This window comes from Mustelus asterias, unplaced genomic scaffold (genome assembly GCF_964213995.1).
Source record: "Mustelus asterias unplaced genomic scaffold, sMusAst1.hap1.1 HAP1_SCAFFOLD_1633, whole genome shotgun sequence".
Taxonomy (NCBI): Eukaryota; Metazoa; Chordata; class Chondrichthyes; order Carcharhiniformes; family Triakidae; genus Mustelus; species Mustelus asterias.
The window spans coordinates 52,012-77,183 of NW_027591578.1; the positions used below are offsets into that span (position 1 = coordinate 52,012).

General features: G+C 47.9%; 1 protein-coding gene across 1 annotated transcript in view; it reads right to left on the reverse strand.

Annotated features, from left to right (window-relative positions):
- LOC144488525 (uncharacterized) overlaps positions 1-23,561 on the reverse strand; it is a gene marked incomplete at its 3' end in the record, with an annotated part of 74,455 nt that extends 50,894 nt beyond the window's left edge. Inside the window, exon 1 of the mRNA XM_078206572.1 lies at positions 22,929-23,561. Within this exon, the coding sequence (XP_078062698.1) occupies positions 22,929-23,315 (387 nt within the window). The remainder of the gene's footprint in view (positions 1-22,928) is intronic.
- Positions 23,562-25,172: the final 1,611 nt, after the last annotated feature.

The window sequence follows — 25,172 nt, forward strand, 5'->3', positions numbered from 1 at the left end:
ACAGTGTGTACACTCTCTCTCTGGGTGTATATACAGTGTGTACTCTCTCTCTGGGTGTATATACAGTGTGTACTCTCTCTCTGGGTGTATATACAGTGTGTACACTCTCTCTCTGGGTGTATATACAGTGTGTACACTCTCTCTCTGGGTGTATATACAGTGTGTACTCTCTCTCTGGGTGTATATACAGTGTGTACACTCTCTCTGGGTGTATATACAGTGTGTACACTCTCTCTCTGGGTGTATATACAGTGTGTACACTCTCTCTGGGTGTATATACAGTGTGTACACTCTCTCTGGGTGTATATACAGTGTGGACACTCTCTCTGGGTGTATATACAGTGTGTACACTCTCTCTGGGTGTATATACAGTGTGTACACTCTCTCTCTGGGTGTATATACAGTGTGGACTCTCTCTCTCTGGGTGTATACAGTGTGTACACTCTGTCTCTGGGTGTATATACAGTGTGTACACTCTCTCTCTGGGTGTATACAGTGTGTACACTCTCTCTCTGGGTGTATATACAGTGTGTACACTCTCTCTGGGTGTATATACAGTGTGTACACTCTCTCTCTGGGTGTATACAGTGTGTACACTCTCTCTCTGGGTGTATACAGTGTGTACACTCTCTCTCTGGGTGTATATACAGTGTGTACACTCTCTCTGGGTGTATATACAGTGTGTACACTCTCTCTGTGGGTGTATACAGTGTGTACACTCTCTCTCTGGGTGTATATACAGTGTGTACACTCTCTCTCTGGGTGTATACAGTGTGTACACTCTCTCTCTGGGTGTATATACAGTGTGTACCCTCTCTCTCTGGGTGTATACAGTGTGTACACTCTCTCTCTGGGTGTATATACAGTGTGTACACTCTCTCTGGGTGTATATACAGTGTGTACACGCTCTCTCTGGGTGTATATACAGTGTGTACACTCTCTCTCTGGGTGTATACAGTGTGTACACTCTCTCTCTGGGTGTATATACAGTGTGGACTCTCTCTCTCTGGGTGTATATACAGTGTGTACTCTCTCTCTCTGGGTGTATATACAGTGTGTACACTCTCTCTGGGTGTATACAGTGTGTACTCTCTCTCTGGGTGTATATACAGTGTGTACTCTCTCTCTCTGGGTGTATATACAGTGTGTACTCTCTCTCTCTGGGTGTATATACAGTGTGTACACTCTCTCTCTGGGTGTATATACAGTGTGTACTCTCTCTCTCTGGGTGTATATACAGTGTGGACTCTCTCTCTCTGGGTGTATATACAGTGTGTACACTCTCTCTCTGGGTGTATATACAGTGTGTACTCTCTCTCTCTGGGTGTATTTACAGTGTGGACTCTCTCTCTCTGGGTGTATATACAGTGTGGACTCTCTCTCTCTGGGTGTATATACAGTGTGGACTCTCTCTCTCTGGGTGTATATACAGTGTGGACTCTCTCTCTCTGGGTGTATATACAGTGTGGACTCTCTCTCTCTGGGTGTATATACAGTGTGGACTCTCTCTCTCTGGGTGTATATACAGTGTGGACTCTCTCTCTCTGGGTGTATATACAGTGTGTACACTCTCTCTCTGGGTGTATATACAGTGTGTACTCTCTCTCTCTGGGTGTATATACAGTGTGGACTCTCTCTCTCTGGGTGTATATACAGTGTGTACACTCTCTCTCTGGGTGTATATACAGTGTGTACACTCTCTCTCTGGGTGTATATACAGTGTGTACACTCTCTCTCTGGGTGTATATACAGTGTGGACTCTCTCTCTCTGGGTGTATATACAGTGTGGACTCTCTCTCTCTGGGTGTATATACAGTGTGTACACTCTCTCTCTGGGTGTATATACAGTGTGTACACACTCTCTCTGGGTGTATATACAGTGTGTACACTCTCTCTCTGGGTGTATATACAGTGTGTACACACTCTCTCTGGGTGTATACACAGTGTGTACACTCTCTCTCTGGGTGTATATACAGTGTGTACACTCTCTCTCTGGGTGTATACACAGTGTGTACACACTCTCTCTGGGTGTATATACAGTGTGTACACTCTCTCTGGGTGTATATACAGTGTGTACACACTCTCTCTGGGTGTATACACAGTGTGTACACTCTCTCTCTGGGTGTATATACAGTGTGTACACTCTCTCTCTGGGTGTATATACAGTGTGTACACTCTCTCTGGGTGTATATACAGTGTGTACACACTCTCTCTGGGTGTATACACAGTGTGTACACTCTCTCTGGGTGTATATACAGTGTGTACACTCTCTCTCGGGGTGTATACACAGTGTGTACACTCTCTCTCTGGGTGTATATACAGTGTGTACACTCTCTCTCTGGGTGTATATACAGTGTGTACACTCTCTCTCTGGGTGTATATACAGTGTGTACACTCTCTCTGGGTGTATATACAGTGTGTACTCTCTCTCTGGGTGTATATACAGTGTGTACACTCTCTCTCTGGGTGTATATACAGTGTGTACACTCTCTCTCTGGGTGTATATACAGTGTGTACACTCTCTCTCTGGGTGTATATACAGTGTGTACACTCTCTCTCTGGGTGTATACACAGTGTGTACACTCTCTCTCTCTGGGTGTATATACAGTGTGGACTCTCTCTCTGGGTGTATATACAGTGTGTACACTCTCTCTCTGGGTGTATATACAGTGTGTACACTCTCTCTGGGTGTATATACAGTGTGTACACTCTCTCTCTGCGTGTATATACAGTGTGTACACTCTCTCTCTGGGTGTATATACAGTGTGTACACTCTCTCTGGGTGTATATACAGTGTGTACACTCTCTCTCTGGGTGTATATACAGTGTGTACACTCTCTCTCTGGGTGTATATACAGTGTGTACTCTCTCTCTGGGTGTATATACAGTGTGTACACTCTCTCTCTGGGTGTATATACAGTGTGTACACTCTCTCTCTGGGTGTATATACAGTGTGTACACTCTCTCTGGGTGTATATACAGTGTGTACACTCTCTCTCTGGGTGTATATACAGTGTGTACACTCTCTCTGGGTGTATATACAGTGTGTACACTCTCTCTGGGTGTATATACAGTGTGTACACTCTCTCTGTGGGTGTATATACAGTGTGTACACTCTCTCTCTGGGTGTATATACAGTGTGTACACTCTCTCTGGGTGTATATACAGTGTGTACACTCTCTCTCTGGGTGTATATACAGTGTGTACACTCTCTCTCTGGGTGTATATACAGTGTGTACACTCTCTCTGGGTGTATATACAGTGTGTACACTCTCTCTCTGGGTGTATATACAGTGTGTACACTCTCTCTCTGGGTGTATATACAGTGTGTACACTCTCTCTCTGGGTGTATACACAGTGTGGACTCTCTCTCTGGGTGTATATACAGTGTGTACACTCTCTCTCTGGGTGTATACACAGTGTGTACTCTCTCTCTCTGGGTGTATATACGGTGTGTACACTCTCTCTCTGGGTGTATATACAGTGTGTACACTCTCTCTCTGGGTGTATACACAGTGTGGACTCTCTCTCTGGGTGTATATACAGTGTGTACACTCTCTCTCTGGGTGTATACACAGTGTGGACTCTCTCTCTGGGTGTATATACAGTGTGTACTCTCTCTCTCTGGGTGTATACACAGTGTGGACTCTCTCTCTCTGGGTGTATATACAGTGTGTACTCTCTCTCTCTGGGTGTATACACAGTGTGGACTCTCTCTCTGGGTGTATATACAGTGTGTACTCTCTCTCTGGGTGTATACACAGTGTGGACTCTCTCTCTGGGTGTATATACAGTGTGTACACTCTCTCTCTGGGTGTATATACAGTGTGTACACTCTCTCTCTGGGTGTATATACAGTGTGTACTCTCTCTCTGGGTGTATACACAGTGTGTACACTCTCTCTCTCTGGGTGTATATACAGTGTGTACACTCTCTCTCTGGGTGTATATACAGTGTGTACTCTCTCTCTCTGGGTGTATACACAGTGTGTACACTCTCTCTCTCTGGGTGTATATACAGTGTGTACTCTCTCTCTGGGTGTATATACAGTGTGTACACTCTCTCTGGGTGTATACACAGTGTGTACACTCTCTCTCTGGGTGTATATACAGTGTGTACACTCCCTCTCTGGGTGTATATACAGTGTGTACACTCTCTCTCTGGGTGTATACACAGTGTGTACTCTCTCTCTCTGGGTGTATATACAGTGTGTACACTCTCTCTCTGGGTGTATACACAGTGTGTACACTCTCTCTCTGGGTGTATATACAGTGTGTACACTCTCTCTCTGGGTGTATACACAGTGTGTACACTCTCTCTCTGGGTGTATATACAGTGTGTACACTCTCTCTCTGGGTGTATACACAGTGTGTACACTCTCTCTCTGGGTGTATACACAGTGTGTACACTCTCTCTCTGGGTGTATACACAGTGTGTACACTCTCTCTCTGGGTGTATATACAGTGTGTACTCTCTCTCTCTGGGTGTATATACAGTGTGTACACTCTCTCTCTGGGTGTATATACAGTGTGTACACTCTCTCTCTGGGTGTATACACAGTGTGGACACTCTCTCTGGGTGTATACACAGTGTGTACAGTCTCTCTCTGGGTGTATATACAGTGTGTACTCTCTCTCTCTGGGTGTATATACAGTGTGTACTCTCTCTCTCTGGGTGTATATACAGTGTGTACACTCTCTCTCTGGGTGTATATACAGTGTGTACACTCTCTCTCTGGGTGTATATACAGTGTGTACACTCTCTCTCTGGGTGTATATACAGTGTGGACTCTCTCTCTGGGTGTATATACAGTGTGTACACTCTCTCTCTGGGTGTATATACAGTGTGTACAGTCTCTCTCTGGGTGTATATACAGTGTGTACACTCTCTCTCTGGGTGTATATACAGTGTGTACACTCTCTCTCTGGGTGTATATACAGTGTGTACACTCTCTCTCTGGGTGTATACACAGTGTGGACACTCTCTCTGGGTGTATACACAGTGTGTACAGTCTCTCTCTGGGTGTATATACAGTGTGTACTCTCTCTCTCTGGGTGTATATACAGTGTGTACTCTCTCTCTCTGGGTGTATATACAGTGTGACTCTTCTCTCTGGGTGTATACACAGTGGTGTACACTCTCTCTCTGGGAGTATATTACAGTGTGTACACTCTCTCTCTGGGTGTATACACAGTGTGTACTCTCTCTCTGGGTGTATATACAGTGTGTACACTCTCTCTCTGGGTGTATATACAGTGTGTACACTCTCTCTCTGGGTGTATATACAGTGTGTACACTCTCTCTCTGGGTGTATATACAGTGTGTACACTCTCTCTCTGGGTGTATATACAGTGTGTACACTCTCTCTCTGGGTGTATATACAGTGTGTACACTCTCTCTCTGGGTGTATATACAGTGTGTACTCTCTCTCTCTGGGTGTATATACAGTGTGTACTCTCTCTCTCTGGGTGTATATACAGTGTGTACACTCTCTCTCTGGGTGTATACACAGTGTGTACACTCTCTCTCTGGGTGTATATACAGTGTGTACACTCTCTCTCTGGGTGTATACACAGTGTGTACTCTCTCTCTGGGTGTATATACAGTGTGTACACTCTCTCTCTGGGTGTATATACAGTGTGTACACTCTCTCTCTGGGTGTATATACAGTGTGTACACTCTCTCTGGGTGTATATACAGTGTGTACACTCTCTCTCTGGGTGTATATACAGTGTGTACACTCTCTCTCTGGGTGTATATACAGTGTGTACTCTCTCTCTCTGGGTGTATATACAGTGTGTACACTCTCTCTCTGGGTGTATATACAGTGTGTACACTCTCTCTCTGGGTGTATATGCAGTGTGTACACTCTCTCTCTGGGTGTATATACAGTGTGTACACTCTCTCTCTGGGTGTATATACAGTGTGTACACTCTCTCTCTGGGTGTATATACAGTGTGGTACACTCTCTCTCTGGGTGTATATACAGTGTGTACACTCTCTCTCTGGGTGTATATACAGTGTGTACACTCTCTCTCTGGGTGTATATACAGTGTGGACACTCTCTCTGGGTGTATATACAGTGTGTACACTCTCTCTCTGGGTGTATATACAGTGTGTACTCTCTCTCTGGGTGTATATACAGTGTGTACACTCTCTCTCTGGGTGTATACACAGTGTGGACTCTCTCTCTGGGTGTATATACAGTGTGGACTCTCTCTCTGGGTGTATATACAGTGTGGTACTCTCTCTCTGGGTGTATATACAGTGTGTACACTCTCTCTCTGGGTGTATATACAGTGTGTACTCTCTCTCTCTGGGTGTATATACAGTGTGTACACTCTCTCTCTGGGTGTATATACAGTGTGTACTCTCTCTCTCTGGGTGTATATACAGTGTGTACACTCTCTCTCTGGGTGTATATACAGTGTGTACTCTCTCTCTCTGGGTGTATATACAGTGTGTACACTCTCTCTCTGGGTGTATATACAGTGTGTACACTCTCTCTCTGGGTGTATATACAGTGTGTACACTCTCTCTCTGGGTGTATATACAGTGTGTACACTCTCTCTCTGGGTGTATATACAGTGTGTACACTCTCTCTCTGGGTGTATATACAGTGTGTACTCTCTCTCTCTGGGTGTATATACAGTGTGTACACTCTCTCTCTGGGTGTATATACAGTGTGTACTCTCTCTCTGGGTGTATATACAGTGTGTACACTCTCTCTCTGGGTGTATATACAGTGTGTACACTCTCTCTCTGGGTGTATATACAGTGTGTACACTCTCTCTGGGTGTATATACAGTGTGTACACTCTCTCTCTGGGTGTATATACAGTGTGTACTCTCTCTCTGGGTGTATACACAGTGTGTACACTCTCTCTCTGGGTGTATATACAGTGTGTACACTCTCTCTCTGGGTGTATACACAGTGTGTACACTCTCTCTCTGGGTGTATATACAGTGTGTACACTCTCTCTCTGGGTGTATACACAGTGTGTACACTCTCTCTCTGGGTGTATATACAGTGTGTACACTCTCTCTCTGGGTGTATACACAGTGTGTACACTCTCTCTCTGGGTGTATATACAGTGTGTACACTCTCTCTCTGGGTGTATACACAGTGTGTACACTCTCTCTCTGGGTGTATATACAGTGTGTACACTCTCTCTCTGGGTGTATACACAGTGTGTACACTCTCTCTCTGGGTGTATATACAGTGTGTACACTCTCTCTCTGGGTGTATACACAGTGTGTACACTCTCTCTCTGGGTGTATATACAGTGTGTACTCTCTCTCTCTGGGTGTATACACAGTGTGTACACTCTCTCTCTGGGTGTATACACAGTGTGGACACTCTCTCTCTGGGTGTATACACAGTGTGTACACTCTCTCTCTGGGTGTATATACAGTGTGTACACTCTCTCTCTGGGTGTATACACAGTGTGGACACTCTCTCTCTGGGTGTATATACAGTGTGTACACTCTCTCTCTGGGTGTATATACAGTGTGTACACTCTCTCTCTGGGTGTATACACAGTGTGTACACTCTCTGGGTGTATACACAGTGTGTACACTCTCTCTCTGGGTGTATATACAGTGTGTACTCTCTCTCTCTGGGTGTATATACAGTGTGTACACTCTCTCTCTGGGTGTATATACAGTGTGTACACTCTCTCTCTGGGTGTATACACAGTGTGGACACTCTCTCTCTGGGTGTATATACAGTGTGTACACTCTCTCTCTGGGTGTATATACAGTGTGTACTCTCTCTCTCTGGGTGTATACACAGTGTGTACACTCTCTGGGTGTATACACAGTGTGTACACTCTCTCTCTGGGTGTATATACAGTGTGTACTCTCTCTCTCTGGGTGTATATACAGTGTGTACACTCTCTCTCTGGGTGTATATACAGTGTGTACACTCTCTCTCTGGGTGTATATACAGTGTGTACACTCTCTCTCTGGGTGTATATACAGTGTGTACACTCTCTCTCTGGGTGTATATACAGTGTGTACACTCTCTCTCTGGGTGTATATACAGTGTGTACACTCTCTCTCTGGGTGTATATACAGTGTGTACACTCTCTCTCTGGGTGTATATACAGTGTGTACACTCTCTCTCTGGGTGTATATACAGTGTGTACACTCTCTCTCTGGGTGTATATACAGTGTGTACACTCTCTCTCTGGGTGTATATACAGTGTGTACACTCTCTCTCTGGGTGTATATACAGTGTGTACACTCTCTCTCTGGGTGTATATACAGTGTGTACACTCTCTCTCTGGGTGTATACACAGTGTGTACACTCTCTCTCTGGGTGTATATACAGTGTGTACACTCTCTCTCTGGGTGTATATACAGTGTGTACACTCTCTCTCTGGGTGTATACACAGTGTGTACACTCTCTCTCTGGGTGTATATACAGTGTGTACACTCTCTCTCTGGGTGTATACACAGTGTGTACACTCTCTCTCTGGGTGTATATACAGTGTGTACACTCTCTCTCTGGGTGTATACACAGTGTGTACTCTCTCTCTGGGTGTATACACAGTGTGTACACTCTCTCTCTGGGTGTATATACAGTGTGTACACTCTCTCTCTGGGTGTATATACAGTGTGTACTCTCTCTCTGGGTGTATACACAGTGTGTACACTCTCTCTCTGGGTGTATACACAGTGTGTACACTCTCTCTCTGGGTGTATATACAGTGTGTACTCTCTCTCTGGGTGTATACACAGTGTGTACACTCTCTCTCTGGGTGTATACACAGTGTGTACACTCTCTCTCTCTGGGTGTATATACAGTGTGTACACTCTCTCTCTGGGTGTATATACAGTGTGTACACTCTCTCTCTGGGTGTATACACAGTGTGTACACTCTCTCTCTGGGTGTATATACAGTGTGTACACTCTCTCTCTGGGTGTATATACAGTGTGTACACTCTCTCTCTGGGTGTATATACAGTGTGTACTCTCTCTCTGGGTGTATACACAGTGTGTACACTCTCTCTCTGGGTGTATACACAGTGTGTACACTCTCTCTCTGGGTGTATATACAGTGTGTACACTCTCTCTGGGTGTATATACAGTGTGTACACTCTCACTCTGGGTGTATATACAGTGTGTACACTCTCTCTGGGTGTATATACAGTGTGTACACTCTCTCTCTGGGTGTATATACAGTGTGTACACTCTCTCTCTGGGTGTATACACAGTGTGGACTCTCTCTCTCTGGGTGTATACACAGTGTGTACTCTCTCTCTCTGGGTGTATACAGTGTGTACACTCTCTCTCTGGGTGTATATACAGTGTGTACACTCTCTCTCTGGGTGTATATACAGTGTGTACTCTCTCTCTCTGGGTGTATATACAGTGTGTACACTCTCTCTCTGGGTGTATATACAGTGTGTACACTCTCTCTCTGGGTGTATACACAGTGTGGACACTCTCTCTGGGTGTATACACAGTGTGTACAGTCTCTCTCTGGGTGTATATACAGTGTGTACTCTCTCTCTCTGGGTGTATATACAGTGTGTACTCTCTCTCTCTGGGTGTATATACAGTGTGTACACTCTCTCTCTGGGTGTATATACAGTGTGTACACTCTCTCTCTGGGTGTATATACAGTGTGTACACTCTCTCTCTGGGTGTATATACAGTGTGGACTCTCTCTCTGGGTGTATATACAGTGTGTACACTCTCTCTCTGGGTGTATATACAGTGTGTACACTCTCTCTCTGGGTGTATATACAGTGTGTACACTCTCTCTCTGGGTGTATATACAGTGTGTACACTCTCTCTCTGGGTGTATATACAGTGTGTACACTCTCTCTCTGGGTGTATACACAGTGTGGACACTCTCTCTGGGTGTATACACAGTGTGTACAGTCTCTCTCTGGGTGTATATACAGTGTGTACTCTCTCTCTCTGGGTGTATATACAGTGTGTACTCTCTCTCTCTGGGTGTATATACAGTGTGTACACTCTCTCTCTGGGTGTATACACAGTGTGTACACTCTCTCTCTGGGTGTATATACAGTGTGTACACTCTCTCTCTGGGTGTATACACAGTGTGTACTCTCTCTCTGGGTGTATATACAGTGTGTACACTCTCTCTCTGGGTGTATATACAGTGTGTACACTCTCTCTCTGGGTGTATATACAGTGTGTACACTCTCTCTCTGGGTGTATATACAGTGTGTACACTCTCTCTCTGGGTGTATATACAGTGTGTACACTCTCTCTCTGGGTGTATATACAGTGTGTACACTCTCTCTCTGGGTGTATATACAGTGTGTACTCTCTCTCTCTGGGTGTATATACAGTGTGTACTCTCTCTCTCTGGGTGTATATACAGTGTGTACACTCTCTCTCTGGGTGTATACACAGTGTGTACACTCTCTCTCTGGGTGTATATACAGTGTGTACACTCTCTCTCTGGGTGTATACACAGTGTGTACTCTCTCTCTGGGTGTATATACAGTGTGTACACTCTCTCTCTGGGTGTATATACAGTGTGTACACTCTCTCTCTGGGTGTATATACAGTGTGTACACTCTCTCTGGGTGTATATACAGTGTGTACTCTCTCTCTCTGGGTGTATATACAGTGTGTACACTCTCTCTCTGGGTGTATATACAGTGTGTACTCTCTCTCTCTGGGTGTATATACAGTGTGTACACTCTCTCTCTGGGTGTATATACAGTGTGTACACTCTCTCTCTGGGTGTATATGCAGTGTGTACACTCTCTCTCTGGGTGTATATACAGTGTGTACACTCTCTCTCTGGGTGTATATACAGTGTGTACACTCTCTCTCTGGGTGTATATACAGTGTGGACACTCTCTCTCTGGGTGTATATACAGTGTGTACACTCTCTCTGGGTGTATATACAGTGTGTACACTCTCTCTCTGGGTGTATATACAGTGTGGACACTCTCTCTGGGTGTATATACAGTGTGTACACTCTCTCTCTGGGTGTATATACAGTGTGTACTCTCTCTCTGGGTGTATATACAGTGTGTACACTCTCTCTCTGGGTGTATACACAGTGTGGACTCTCTCTCTGGGTGTATATACAGTGTGGACTCTCTCTCTGGGTGTATATACAGTGTGGACTCTCTCTCTGGGTGTATATACAGTGTGTACACTCTCTCTCTGGGTGTATATACAGTGTGTACTCTCTCTCTCTGGGTGTATATACAGTGTGTACTCTCTCTCTCTGGGTGTATATACAGTGTGTACTCTCTCTCTCTGGGTGTATATACAGTGTGTACACTCTCTCTCTGGGTGTATATACAGTGTGTACTCTCTCTCTCTGGGTGTATATACAGTGTGTACACTCTCTCTCTGGGTGTATATACAGTGTGTACACTCTCTCTCTGGGTGTATATACAGTGTGTACACTCTCTCTCTGGGTGTATATACAGTGTGTACACTCTCTCTCTGGGTGTATATACAGTGTGTACACTCTCTCTCTGGGTGTATATACAGTGTGTACTCTCTCTCTCTGGGTGTATATACAGTGTGTACACTCTCTCTCTGGGTGTATATACAGTGTGGACTCTCTCTCTGGGTGTATACACAGTGTGTACACTCTCTCTCTGGGTGTATATACAGTGTGTACACTCTCTCTCTGGGTGTATATACAGTGTGTACTCTCTCTCTGGGTGTATATACAGTGTGTACACTCTCTCTCTGGGTGTATATACAGTGTGTACTCTCTCTCTGGGTGTATACACAGTGTGTACACTCTCTCTCTGGGTGTATATACAGTGTGTACACTCTCTCTCTGGGTGTATACACAGTGTGTACACTCTCTCTCTGGGTGTATATACAGTGTGTACACTCTCTCTCTGGGTGTATACACAGTGTGTACACTCTCTCTCTGGGTGTATATACAGTGTGTACACTCTCTCTCTGGGTGTATACACAGTGTGTACACTCTCTCTCTGGGTGTATATACAGTGTGTACACTCTCTCTCTGGGTGTATACACAGTGTGTACACTCTCTCTCTGGGTGTATATACAGTGTGTACACTCTCTCTCTGGGTGTATACACAGTGTGTACACTCTCTCTCTGGGTGTATATACAGTGTGTACACTCTCTCTCTGGGTGTATACACAGTGTGTACACTCTCTCTCTGGGTGTATATACAGTGTGTACTCTCTCTCTCTGGGTGTATACACAGTGTGTACACTCTCTCTCTGGGTGTATACACAGTGTGGACACTCTCTCTCTGGGTGTATACACAGTGTGTACACTCTCTCTCTGGGTGTATATACAGTGTGTACACTCTCTCTCTGGGTGTATACACAGTGTGGACACTCTCTCTCTGGGTGTATATACAGTGTGTACACTCTCTCTCTGGGTGTATATACAGTGTGTACACTCTCTCTCTGGGTGTATACACAGTGTGTACACTCTCTCTCTGGGTGTATACACAGTGTGTACACTCTCTCTCTGGGTGTATACACAGTGTGGACTCTCTCTCTCTGGGTGTATATACAGTGTGGACACTCTCTCTCTGGGTGTATACACAGTGTGTACACTCTCTCTCTGGGTGTATATACAGTGTGTACACTCTCTCTCTGGGTGTATACACAGTGTGTACACTCTCTCTCTGGGTGTATATACAGTGTGTACTCTCTCTCTCTGGGTGTATACACAGTGTGGACACTCTCTCTCTGGGTGTATACACAGTGTGTACACTCTCTCTCTGGGTGTATATACAGTGTGTACACTCTCTCTCTGGGTGTATATACAGTGTGTACACTCTCTCTCTGGGTGTATACACAGTGTGTACACTCTCTCTCTGGGTGTATACACAGTGTGTACACTCTCTCTCTGGGTGTATACACAGTGTGGACTCTCTCTCTCTGGGTGTACATACAGTGTGGACACTCTCTCTCTGGGTGTATACACAGTGTGTACACTCTCTCTCTGGGTGTATATACAGTGTGTACACTCTCTCTCTGGGTGTATACACAGTGTGTACACTCTCTCTCTGGGTGTATATACAGTGTGTACTCTCTCTCTCTGGGTGTATACACAGTGTGGACACTCTCTCTCTGGGTGTATACACAGTGTGTACTCTCTCTCTCTGGGTGTATACACAGTGTGTACACTCTCTGGGTGTATACACAGTGTGTACACTCTCTCTCTGGGTGTATATACAGTGTGTACTCTCTCTCTCTGGGTGTATATACAGTGTGTACACTCTCTCTCTGGGTGTATATACAGTGTGTACACTCTCTCTCTGGGTGTATATACAGTGTGTACACTCTCTCTCTGGGTGTATATACAGTGTGTACACTCTCTCTCTGGGTGTATATACAGTGTGTACACTCTCTCTCTGGGTGTATATACAGTGTGTACACTCTCTCTCTGGGTGTATATACAGTGTGTACACTCTCTCTCTGGGTGTATATACAGTGTGTACACTCTCTCTCTGGGTGTATATACAGTGTGTACACTCTCTCTCTGGGTGTATATACAGTGTGTACACTCTCTCTCTGGGTGTATATACAGTGTGTACACTCTCTCTCTGGGTGTATATACAGTGTGTACACTCTCTCTCTGGGTGTATATACAGTGTGTACACTCTCTCTCTGGGTGTATACACAGTGTGTACACTCTCTCTCTGGGTGTATATACAGTGTGTACACTCTCTCTCTGGGTGTATATACAGTGTGTACACTCTCTCTCTGGGTGTATACACAGTGTGTACACTCTCTCTCTGGGTGTATATACAGTGTGTACACTCTCTCTCTGGGTGTATACACAGTGTGTACACTCTCTCTCTGGGTGTATATACAGTGTGTACACTCTCTCTCTGGGTGTATACACAGTGTGTACTCTCTCTCTGGGTGTATACACAGTGTGTACACTCTCTCTCTGGGTGTATATACAGTGTGTACACTCTCTCTCTGGGTGTATATACAGTGTGTACTCTCTCTCTGGGTGTATACACAGTGTGTACACTCTCTCTCTGGGTGTATACACAGTGTGTACACTCTCTCTCTGGGTGTATATACAGTGTGTACTCTCTCTCTGGGTGTATATACAGTGTGTACACTCTCTCTCTGGGTGTATACACAGTGTGTACACTCTCTCTCTGGGTGTATATACAGTGTGTACATCTCTCTCTGGGTGTATATACAGTGTGTACACTCTCTCTCTGGGTGTATACACAGTGTGTACACTCTCTCTCTGGGTGTATATACAGTGTGTACACTCTCTCTCTGGGTGTATATACAGTGTGTACACTCTCTCTCTGGGTGTATATACAGTGTGTACTCTCTCTCTGGGTGTATACACAGTGTGTACACTCTCTCTCTGGGTGTATACACAGTGTGTACACTCTCTCTCTGGGTGTATATACAGTGTGTACACTCTCTCTGGGTGTATATACAGTGTGTACACTCTCACTCTGGGTGTATATACAGTGTGTACACTCTCTCTGGGTGTATATACAGTGTGTACACTCTCTCTCTGGGTGTATATACAGTGTGTACACTCTCTCTGGGTGTATATACAGTGTGTACACTCTCACTCTGGGTGTATATACAGTGTGTACACTCTCTCTGGGTGTATATACAGTGTGTACACTCTCTCTCTGGGTGTATACAGTGTGTACACTCTCTCTCTGGGTGTATACACAGTGTGGACTCTCTCTCTCTGGGTGTATACACAGTGTGTACTCTCTCTCTCTGGGTGTATACACAGTGTGTACTCTCTCTCTGGGTGTATATACAGTGTGTACACTCTCTCTCTGGGTGTATACACAGTGTGTACTCTCTCTCTGGGTGTATATACAGTGTGTACACTCTCTCTCTGGGTGTATATACAGTGTGTACTCTCTCTCTGGGTGTATATACAGTGTGTACACTCTCTCTCTGGGTGTATATACAGTGTGTACACTCTCTCTCTGGGTGTATACACAGTGTGTACACTCTCTCTCTGGGTGTATATACAGTGTGTACTCTCTCTCTCTGGGTGTATACACAGTGTGTACTCTCTCTCTCTGGGTGTATATACAGTGTGTACACTCTCTCTCTGGGTGTATACACAGTGTGTACACTCTCTCTCTGGGTGTATATACAGTGTGTACACTCTCTCTCTGGGTGTATACACAGTGTGGACTCTCTCTCTCTGGGTGTATACACAGTGTGTACACTCTCTCTCTGGGTGTATACACAGTGTGTACTCTCTCTCTGGGTGTATATACAGTGTGTACACTCTCTCTCTGGGTGTATACACAGTGTGTACACTCTCTCTCTGGGTGTATACACAGTGTGTACACTCTCTCTCTGGGTGTATACACAGTGTGTACTCTCTCTCTGGGTGTATATACAGTGTGTACACTCTCTCTCTGGGTGTATACACAGTGTGTACTCTCTCTCTGGGTGTATATACAGTGTGTACACTCTCTCTCTGGGTGTATATACAGTGTGTACACTCTCTCTCTGGGTGTATACACAGTGTGTACACTCTCTCTCTGGGTGTATACACAGTGTGTACTCTCTCTCTGGGTGTATATACAGTGTGTACACTCTCTCTCTGGGTGTATACACAGTGTGTACACTCTCTCTCTGGGTGTATACACAGTGTGTACACTCTCTCTCTGGGTGTATACACAGTGTGTACACTCTCTCTCTGGGTGTATACACAGTGTGTACTCTCTCTCTGGGTGTATATACAGTGTGTACACTCTCTCTCTGGGTGTATACACAGTGTGTACACTCTCTCTCTGGGTGTATACACAGTGTGTACACTCTCTCTCTGGGTGTATACACAGTGTGTACACTCTCTCTCTGGGTGTATACACAGTGTGTACACTCTCTCTCTGGGTGTATACACAGTGTGTACACTCTCTCTCTGGGTGTATACACAGTGTGTACTCTCTCTCTCTGGGTGTATACACAGTGTGTACACTCTCTCTCTGGGTGTATACACAGTGTGTACACTCTCTCTCTGGGTGTATATACAGTGTGTACACTCTCTCTCTGGGTGTATATACAGTGTGTACTCTCTCTCTGGGTGTATATACAGTGTGTACACTCTCTCTCTGGGTGTATACACAGTGTGTACACTCTCTCTCTGGGTGTATATACAGTGTGTACACTCTCTCTCTGGGTGTATACACAGTGTGTACACTCTCTCTCTGGGTGTATACACAGTGTGTACACTCTCTCTCTGGGTGTATATACAGTGTGTACACTCTCTCTCTGGGTGTATATACAGTGTGTACTCTCTCTCTGGGTGTATATACAGTGTGTACACTCTCTCTCTGGGTGTATATACAGTGTGTACACTCTCTCTCTGGGTGTATATACAGTGTGTACACTCTCTCTCTGGGTGTATATACAGTGTGTACACTCTCTCTCTGGGTGTATATACAGTGTGTACACTCTCTCTCTGGGTGTATATACAGTGTGTACACTCTCTCTCTGGGTGTATATACAGTGTGTACACTCTCTCTCTGGGTGTATATACAGTGTGTACACTCTCTCTCTGGGTGTATATACAGTGTGTACACTCTCTCTCTGGGTGTATATACAGTGTGTACTCTCTCTCTGGGTGTATATACAGTGTGTACACTCTCTCTCTGGGTGTATATACAGTGTGTACACTCTCTCTCTGGGTGTATATACAGTGTGTACACTCTCTCTCTGGGTGTATATACAGTGTGTACACTCTCTCTCTGGGTGTATATACAGTGTGTACTCTCTCTCTGGGTGTATATACAGTGTGTACACTCTCTCTCTGGGTGTATATACAGTGTGTACACTCTCTCTCTGGGTGTATATACAGTGTGTACACTCTCTCTCTGGGTGTATATACAGTGTGTACACTCTCTCTCTGGGTGTATATACAGTGTGTACACTCTCTCTCTGGGTGTATATACAGTGTGTACTCTCTCTCTCTGGGTGTATATACAGTGTGTACAGTCTCTCTCTGGGTGTATATACAGTGTGTACACTCTCTCTCTGGGTGTATATACAGTGTGTACACTCTCTCTCTGGGTGTATATACAGTGTGTACACTCTCTCTCTGGGTGTATATACAGTGTGTACACTCTCTCTCTGGGTGTATATACAGTGTGTACACTCTCTCTCTGGGTGTATACACAGTGTGTACACTCTCTCTCTGGGTGTATATACAGTGTGTACACTCTCTCTCTGGGTGTATATACAGTGTGTACACTCTCTCTCTGGGTGTATATACAGTGTGTACACTCTCTCTCTGGGTGTATATACAGTGTGTACACTCTCTCTCTGGGTGTATATACAGTGTGTACACTCTCTCTCTGGGTGTATATACAGTGTGTACACTCTCTCTCTGGGTGTATATACAGTGTGTACACTCTCTCTCTGGGTGTATATACAGTGTGTACACTCTCTCTCTGGGTGTATATACAGTGTGTACACTCTCTCTCTGGGTGTATATACAGTGTGTACACTCTCTCTCTGGGTGTATATACAGTGTGTACACTCTCTCTCTGGGTGTATATACAGTGTGTACACTCTCTCTCTGGGTGTATACACAGTGTGTACACTCTCTCTCTGGGTGTATATACAGTGTGTACACTCTCTCTCTGGGTGTATATACAGTGTGTACACTCTCTCTCTGGGTGTATACACAGTGTGTACACTCTCTCTCTGGGTGTATATACAGTGTGTACACTCTCTCTCTGGGTGTATATACAGTGTGTACACTCTCTCTCTGGGTGTATATACAGTGTGTACACTCTCTCTCTGGGTGTATATACAGTGTGTACACTCTCTCTCTGGGTGTATACACAGTGTGGACTCTCTCTCTGGGTGTATATACAGTGTGTACACTCTCTCTCTGGGTGTATATACAGTGTGTACACTCTCTCTCTGGGTGTATATACAGTGTGTACACTCTCTCTCTGGGTGTATACACAGTGTGTACTCTCTCTCTGGGTGTATATACAGTGTGTACACTCTCTCTCTGGGTGTATATACAGTGTGTACACTCTCTCTCTGGGTGTATATACAGTGTGTACACTCTCTCTCTGGGTGTATATACAGTGTGTACACTCTCTCTCTGGGTGTATATACAGTGTGTACACTCTCTCTCTGGGTGTATACACAGTGTGTACACTCTCTCTCTGGGTGTATATACAGTGTGTACACTCTCTCTCTGGGTGTATATACAGTGTGTACACTCTCTCTCTGGGTGTATACACAGTGTGTACACTCTCTCTCTGGGTGTATATACAGTGTGTACACTCTCTCTCTGGGTGTATATACAGTGTGTACACTCTCTCTCTGGGTGTATATACAGTGTGGACTCTCTCTCTCTGGGTGTATACACAGTGTGTACACTCTCTCTCTGGGTGTATATACAGTGTGTACACTCTCTCTCTGGGTGTATACACAGTGTGTACACTCTCTCTCTGGGTGTATATACAGTGTGTACACTCTCTCTCTGGGTGTATATACAGTGTGTACACTCTCTCTCTGGGTGTATACACAGTGTGGACTCTCTCTCTCTGGGTGTATATACAGTGTGTACACTCTCTCTCTGGGTGTATACACAGTGTGTACACTCTCTCTCTGGGTGTATATACAGTGTGTACACTCTCTCTCTGGGTGTATATACAGTGTGTACACTCTCTCTCTGGGTGTATACACAGTGTGTACACTCTCTCTCTGGGTGTATATACAGTGTGTACACTCTCTCTCTGGGTGTATATACAGTGTGTACACTCTCTCTCTGGGTGTATATACAGTGTGTACACTCTCTCTCTGGGTGTATACACAGTGTGGACTCTCTCTCTCTGGGTGTGTATACAGTGTGTACACTCTCTCTCTGGGTGTATATACAGTGTGTACACTCTCTCTCTGGGTGTATACACAGTGTGTACACTCTCTCTCTGGGTGTATATACAGTGTGTACACTCTCTCTCTGGGTGTATACACAGTGTGTACACTCTCTCTCTGGGTGTATATACAGTGTGTACACTCTCTCTCTGGGTGTATACACAGTGTGTACACTCTCTCTCTGGGTGTATATACAGTGTGTACACTCTCTCTCTGGGTGTATACACAGTGTGTACACTCTCTCTCTGGGTGTATACACAGTGTGTACACTCTCTCTCTGGGTGTATATACAGTGTGTACACTCTCTCTCTGGGTGTATACACAGTGTGTACACTCTCTCTCTGGGTGTATATACAGTGTGTACACTCTCTCTCTGGGTGTATACACAGTGTGTACACTCTCTCTCTGGGTGTATATACAGTGTGTACACTCTCTCTCTGGGTGTATATACAGTGTGTACTCTCTCTCTCTGGGTGTATACACAGTGTGTACTCTCTCTCTGGGTGTATACACAGTGTGTACACTCTCTCTCTGGGTGTATATACAGTGTGTACTCTCTCTCTCTGGGTGTATATACAGTGTGTACACTCTCTCTCTGGGTGTATATACAGTGTGTACACTCTCTCTCTGGGTGTATACACAGTGTGTACACTCTCTCTCTGGGTGTATATACAGTGTGTACACTCTCTCTCTGGGTGTATATACAGTGTGTACACTCTCTCTCTGGGTGTATATACAGTGTGTACACTCTCTCTCTGGGTGTATATACAGTGTGTACACTCTCTCTCTGGGTGTATATACAGTGTGTACACTCTCTCTCTGGGTGTATATACAGTGTGTACACTCTCTCTCTGGGTGTATATACAGTGTGTACACTCTCTCTCTGGGTGTATATACAGTGTGTACACTCTCTCTCTGGGTGTATATACAGTGTGTACTCTCTCTCTCTGGGTGTATACACAGTGTGTACACTCTCTCTCTGGGTGTATATACAGTGTGTACTCTCTCTCTCTGGGTGTATACACAGTGTGTACACTCTCTCTCTGGGTGTATATACAGTGTGTACACTCTCTCTCTGGGTGTATATACAGTGTGTACACTCTCTCTCTGGGTGTATATACAGTGTGTACACTCTCTCTCTGGGTGTATATACAGTGTGTACACTCTCTCTCTGGGTGTATATACAGTGTGGACTCTCTCTCTCTGGGTGTATATACAGTGTGGACTCTCTCTCTCTGGGTGTATATACAGTGTGTACTCTCTCTCTCTGGGTGTATACACAGTGTGTACACTCTCTCTCTGGGTGTATATACAGTGTGTACACTCTCTCTCTGGGTGTATATACAGTGTGTACACTCTCTCTCTGGGTGTATATACAGTGTGTACTCTCTCTCTCTGGGTGTAGACACAGTGTGTACACTCTCTCTCTGGGTGTATACACAGTGTGTACTCTCTCTCTCTGGGTGTATACACAGTGTGTACACTCTCTCTCTGGGTGTATATACAGTGTGTACTCTCTCTCTCTGGGTGTATACACAGTGTGTACACTCTCTCTCTGGGTGTATATACAGTGTGTACACTCTCTCTCTGGGTGTATATACAGTGTGTACACTCTCTCTCTGGGTGTATATACAGTGTGTACACTCTCTCTCTGGGTGTATATACAGTGTGTACTCTCTCTCTCTGGGTGTATATACAGTGTGGACTCTCTCTCTCTGGGTGTATATACAGTGTGTACTCTCTCTCTCTGGGTGTATATACAGTGTGTACTCTCTCTCTCTGGGTGTATACACAGTGTGTACACTCTCTCTCTGGGTGTATACACAGTGTGGACTCTCTCTCTCTGGGTGTATATACAGTGTGTACACTCTCTCTCTCTGGGTGTATACACAGTGTGTACACTCTCTCTCTGGGTGTATATACAGTGTGTACTCTCTCTCTCTGGGTGTATACACAGTGTGTACACTCTCTCTCTGGGTGTATACACAGTGTGGACTCTCTCTCTCTGGGTGTATATACAGTGTGTACTCTCTCTCTCTGGGTGTATACACAGTGTGTACACTCTCTCTCTGGGTGTATATACAGTGTGTACACTCTCTCTCTGGGTGTATATACAGTGTGTACACTCTCTCTGGGTGTATATACAGTGTGTACACTCTCTCTCTGGGTGTATACACAGTGTGTACACTCTCTCTCTGGGTGTATATACAGTGTGTACTCTCTCTCTCTGGGTGTATATACAGTGTGTACTCTCTCTCTGGGTGTATATACAGTGTGTACTCTCTCTCTCTGGGTGTATACACAGTGTGTACACTCTCTCTCTGGGTGTATACACAGTGTGGACACTCTCTCTCTCTGGGTGTATACACAGTGTGTACACTCTCTCTCTGGGTGTATATACAGTGTGTACACTCTCTCTGGGTGTATATACAGTGTGTACACTCTCTCTCTCTGGGTGTATACACAGTGTGTACACTCTCTCTCTGGGTGTATATACAGTGTGTACACTCTCTCTCTGGGTGTATATACAGTGTGTACACTCTCTCTCTGGGTGTATATACAGTGTGTACACTCTCTCTCTGGGTGTATATACAGTGTGTACACTCTCTCTGGGTGTATATACAGTGTGTACACTCTCTCTCTCTGGGTGTATATACAGTGTGTACTCTCTCTCTCTGGGTGTATATACAGTGTGTACACTCTCTCTCTGGGTGTATATACAGTGTGTACACTCTCTCTCTGGGTGTATATACAGTGTGTACACTCTCTCTCTGGGTGTATATACAGTGTGTACTCTCTCTCTCTGGGTGTATATACAGTGTGTACACTCTCTCTCTGGGTGTATATACAGTGTGTACACTCTCTCTCTGGGTGTATATACAGTGTGTACTCTCTCTCTCTGGGTGTATACACAGTGTGTACACTCTCTCTCTGGGTGTATATACAGTGTGTACACTCTCTCTCTGGGTGTATATACAGTGTGTACACTCTCTCTCTGGGTGTATATACAGTGTGTACACTCTCTCTCTGGGTGTATATACAGTGTGTACACTCTCTCTCTGGGTGTATATACAGTGTGTACACTCTCTCTCTGGGTGTATACACAGTGTGTACACTCTCTCTCTGGGTGTATATACAGTGTGTACACTCTCTCTCTGGGTGTATATACAGTGTGTACACTCTCTCTCTGGGTGTATATACAGTGTGTACACTCTCTCTCTGGGTGTATATACAGTGTGTACACTCTCTCTCTGGGTGTATACACAGTGTGTACACTCTCTCTCTGGGTGTATATACAGTGTGTACACTCTCTCTCTGGGTGTATATACAGTGTGTACACTCTCTCTCTGGGTGTATATACAGTGTGTACACTCTCTCTCTGGGTGTATACACAGTGTGTACACTCTCTCTCTGGGTGTATATACAGTGTGTACACTCTCTCTCTGGGTGTATACACAGTGTGTACACTCTCTCTCTGGGTGTATATACAGTGTGTACACTCTCTCTCTGGGTGTATATACAGTGTGTACACTCTCTCTCTGGGTGTATATACAGTGTGTACACTCTCTCTCTGGGTGTATATACAGTGTGTACACTCTCTCTCTGGGTGTATATACAGTGTGTACTCTCTCTCTCTGGGTGTATATACAGTGTGTACACTCTCTCTGGGTGTATATACAGTGTGTACACTCTCTCTGGGTGTATACACAGTGTGTACACTCTCTCTCTGGGTGTATATACAGTGTGTACACTCTCTCTGGGTGTATATACAGTGTGGACTCTCTCTCTCTGGGTGTATATACAGTGTGTACTCTCTCTCTGGGTGTATATACAGTGTGGACTCTCTCTCTCTGGGTGTATATACAGTGTGTACACTCTCTCTCTGGGTGTATATACAGTGTGTACACTCTCTCTCTGGGTGTATACACAGTGTGTACTCTCTCTCTGGGTGTATATAAAGTGTGTACTCTCTCTCTGGGTGTATACACAGTGTGTACACTCTCTCTGGGTGTATACACAGTGTGTACTCTCTCTCTCTGGGTGTATACACAGTGTGGACTCTCTCACCTGCCGCTCCCCCAGCTCCAGCCGCTCTCTCTCCGCTCCCTCTCTCTCCAGGATCCAGACTCCGTCCCGGGCCCCGCTCCCCGCCGCCATCCCAGCGCCGCTCCTCCAGCCCGGAGCGCCGAGCGCCGAGAGCATCGCCCCGCTCCTCCAGCCCGGACAGCCGAGCGCCGAGAGCATCGCCCCGCTCCTCCAGCCCGGGGAGCCGAGCGCCGAGAGCATCGCCCCGCTCCTCCAGCCCGGGGAGCCGAGCGCCGAGAGCATCGCCCCGCTCCTCCAGCCCGGGGAGCCGAGCGCCGAGAGCATCGCCCCGCTCCTCCAGCCCGGGGAGCCGAGCGCCGAGAGCATCGCCCCGCTCCTCCAGCCCGGGGAGCCGAGCGCCGAGCGCATCGCTGCAGTTGCGGGGAGAGCTGTGGCGCATGCGCGGTGGGGAGGCCCTGACAGAGAGCGCGGGTCACACAGAGTGACACAGACCCACACACAGAGTGTGACAGAGCCACCCTCACCCCGCCTCCCGGGCCCGCGCCGCGCTCTCCCGCCCCGGACCCCGGGCCCGCGCCGCGCTCTCCCGCCCCGAACCCCGGGCCCGCGCCGCGCTCTCCCGCCCCGAACCCCGGGCCCGCGCCGCGCTCTCCCGCCCCGGGCCCGCGCCGCGCTCTCCCGCCCCCCGGACCCCGGGCCCGCGCCGCGCTCTCCCGCCCCCCGGACCCCGGGCCCGCGCCGCGCTCTCCCGCCCCGGGCCCGCGCCGCGCTCTCCCGCCCCGTGCCCGCGCCGCGCTCTCCCGCCCCCCGGACCCCGGGCCCGCGCCGCGCTCTCCCGCCCCGGGCCCGCGCCGCGCTCTCCCGCCCCGGGCCCGCGCCGCGCTCTCCCGCCCCGGGCCCGCGCCGCGCTCTCCCGCCCCGGGCCCGCGCCGCGCTCTCCCGCCCCGGACCCCGGGCCCGCGCCGCGCTCTCCCGCCCCGAACCCCGGGCCCGCGCCGCGCTCTCCCGCCCCGAACCCCGGGCCCGCGCCGCGCTCTCCCGCCCCGGGCCCGCGCCGCGCTCTCCCGCCCCCCGGACCCCGGGCCCGCGCCGCGCTCTCCCGCCCCCCGGACCCCGGGCCCGCGCCGCGCTCTCCCGCCCCGGGCCCGCGCCGCGCTCTCCCGCCCCGGGCCCGCGCCGCGCTCTCCCGCCCCCCGGACCCCGGGGATGAAGCGCCGCTTCCCGGAGCCCCGCAGCCGGCGGCGGGCGGAGGAACTCGGACTGAATCTCAGCTCAACATCGGAGGAAGAACCGACCGCAGCGGCAGAGGCTGCCCGGGGTGAGGCACCCAGAGCCCGGGGTGAGAGACCCAGAGCCCGGGGTGAGGCACCCAGAGCCCGGGGTGAGAGACCCAGAGCCCGGGGTGAGGCACCCAGAGCCCGGGGTGAGGGACCCAGAGCCCGGGGTGAGGCACCCAGAGCCCGGGGTGAGAGACCCAGAGCCCGGGGTGAGAGACCCAGAGCCCGGGGTGAGGCACCCAGAGCCCGGGGTGAGGCACCCAGAGCCCGGGGTGAGGCACCCAGAGCCCGGGGTGAGGCACCCAGAGCCCGGGGTGAGGCACCCAGAGCCCGGGGTGAGAGACCCAGAGCCCGGGGTGAGAGACCCAGAGCCCGGGGTGAGGCACCCAGAGCCCGGGGTGAGAGACCCAGAGCCCGGGGTGAGGGACCCAGAGCCCGGGGTGAGGCACCCAGAGCCCGGGGTGAGAGACCCAGAGCCCGGGGTGAGAGACCCAGAGCCCGGGGTGAGAGACCCAGAGCCCGGGGTGAGAGACCCAGAGCCCGGGGTGAGAGACCCAGAGCCCGGGGTGAGGCACCCAGAGCCCGGGGTGAGAGACCCAGAGCCCGGGGTGAGAGACCCAGAGCCCGGGGTGAGAGACCCAGAGCCCGGGGTGAGAGACCCAGAGCCCGGGGTGAGAGACCCAGAGCCCGGGGTGAGAGACCCAGAGCCCGGGGTGAGAGACCCAGAGCCCGGGGTGAGAGACCCAGAGCCCGGGGTGAGGCACCCAGAGCCCGGGGTGAGAGACCCAGAGCCCGGGGTGAGAGACCCAGAGCCCGGGGTGAGGCACCCAGAGCCCGGGGTGAGGGACCCAGAGCCCGGGGTGAGAGACCCAGAGCCCGGGGTGAGAGACCCAGAGCCCGGGGTGAGAGACCCAGAGCCCGGGGTGAGAGACCCAGAGCCCGGGGTGAGGGACCCAGAGCCCGGGGTGAGAGACCCAGAGCCCGGGGT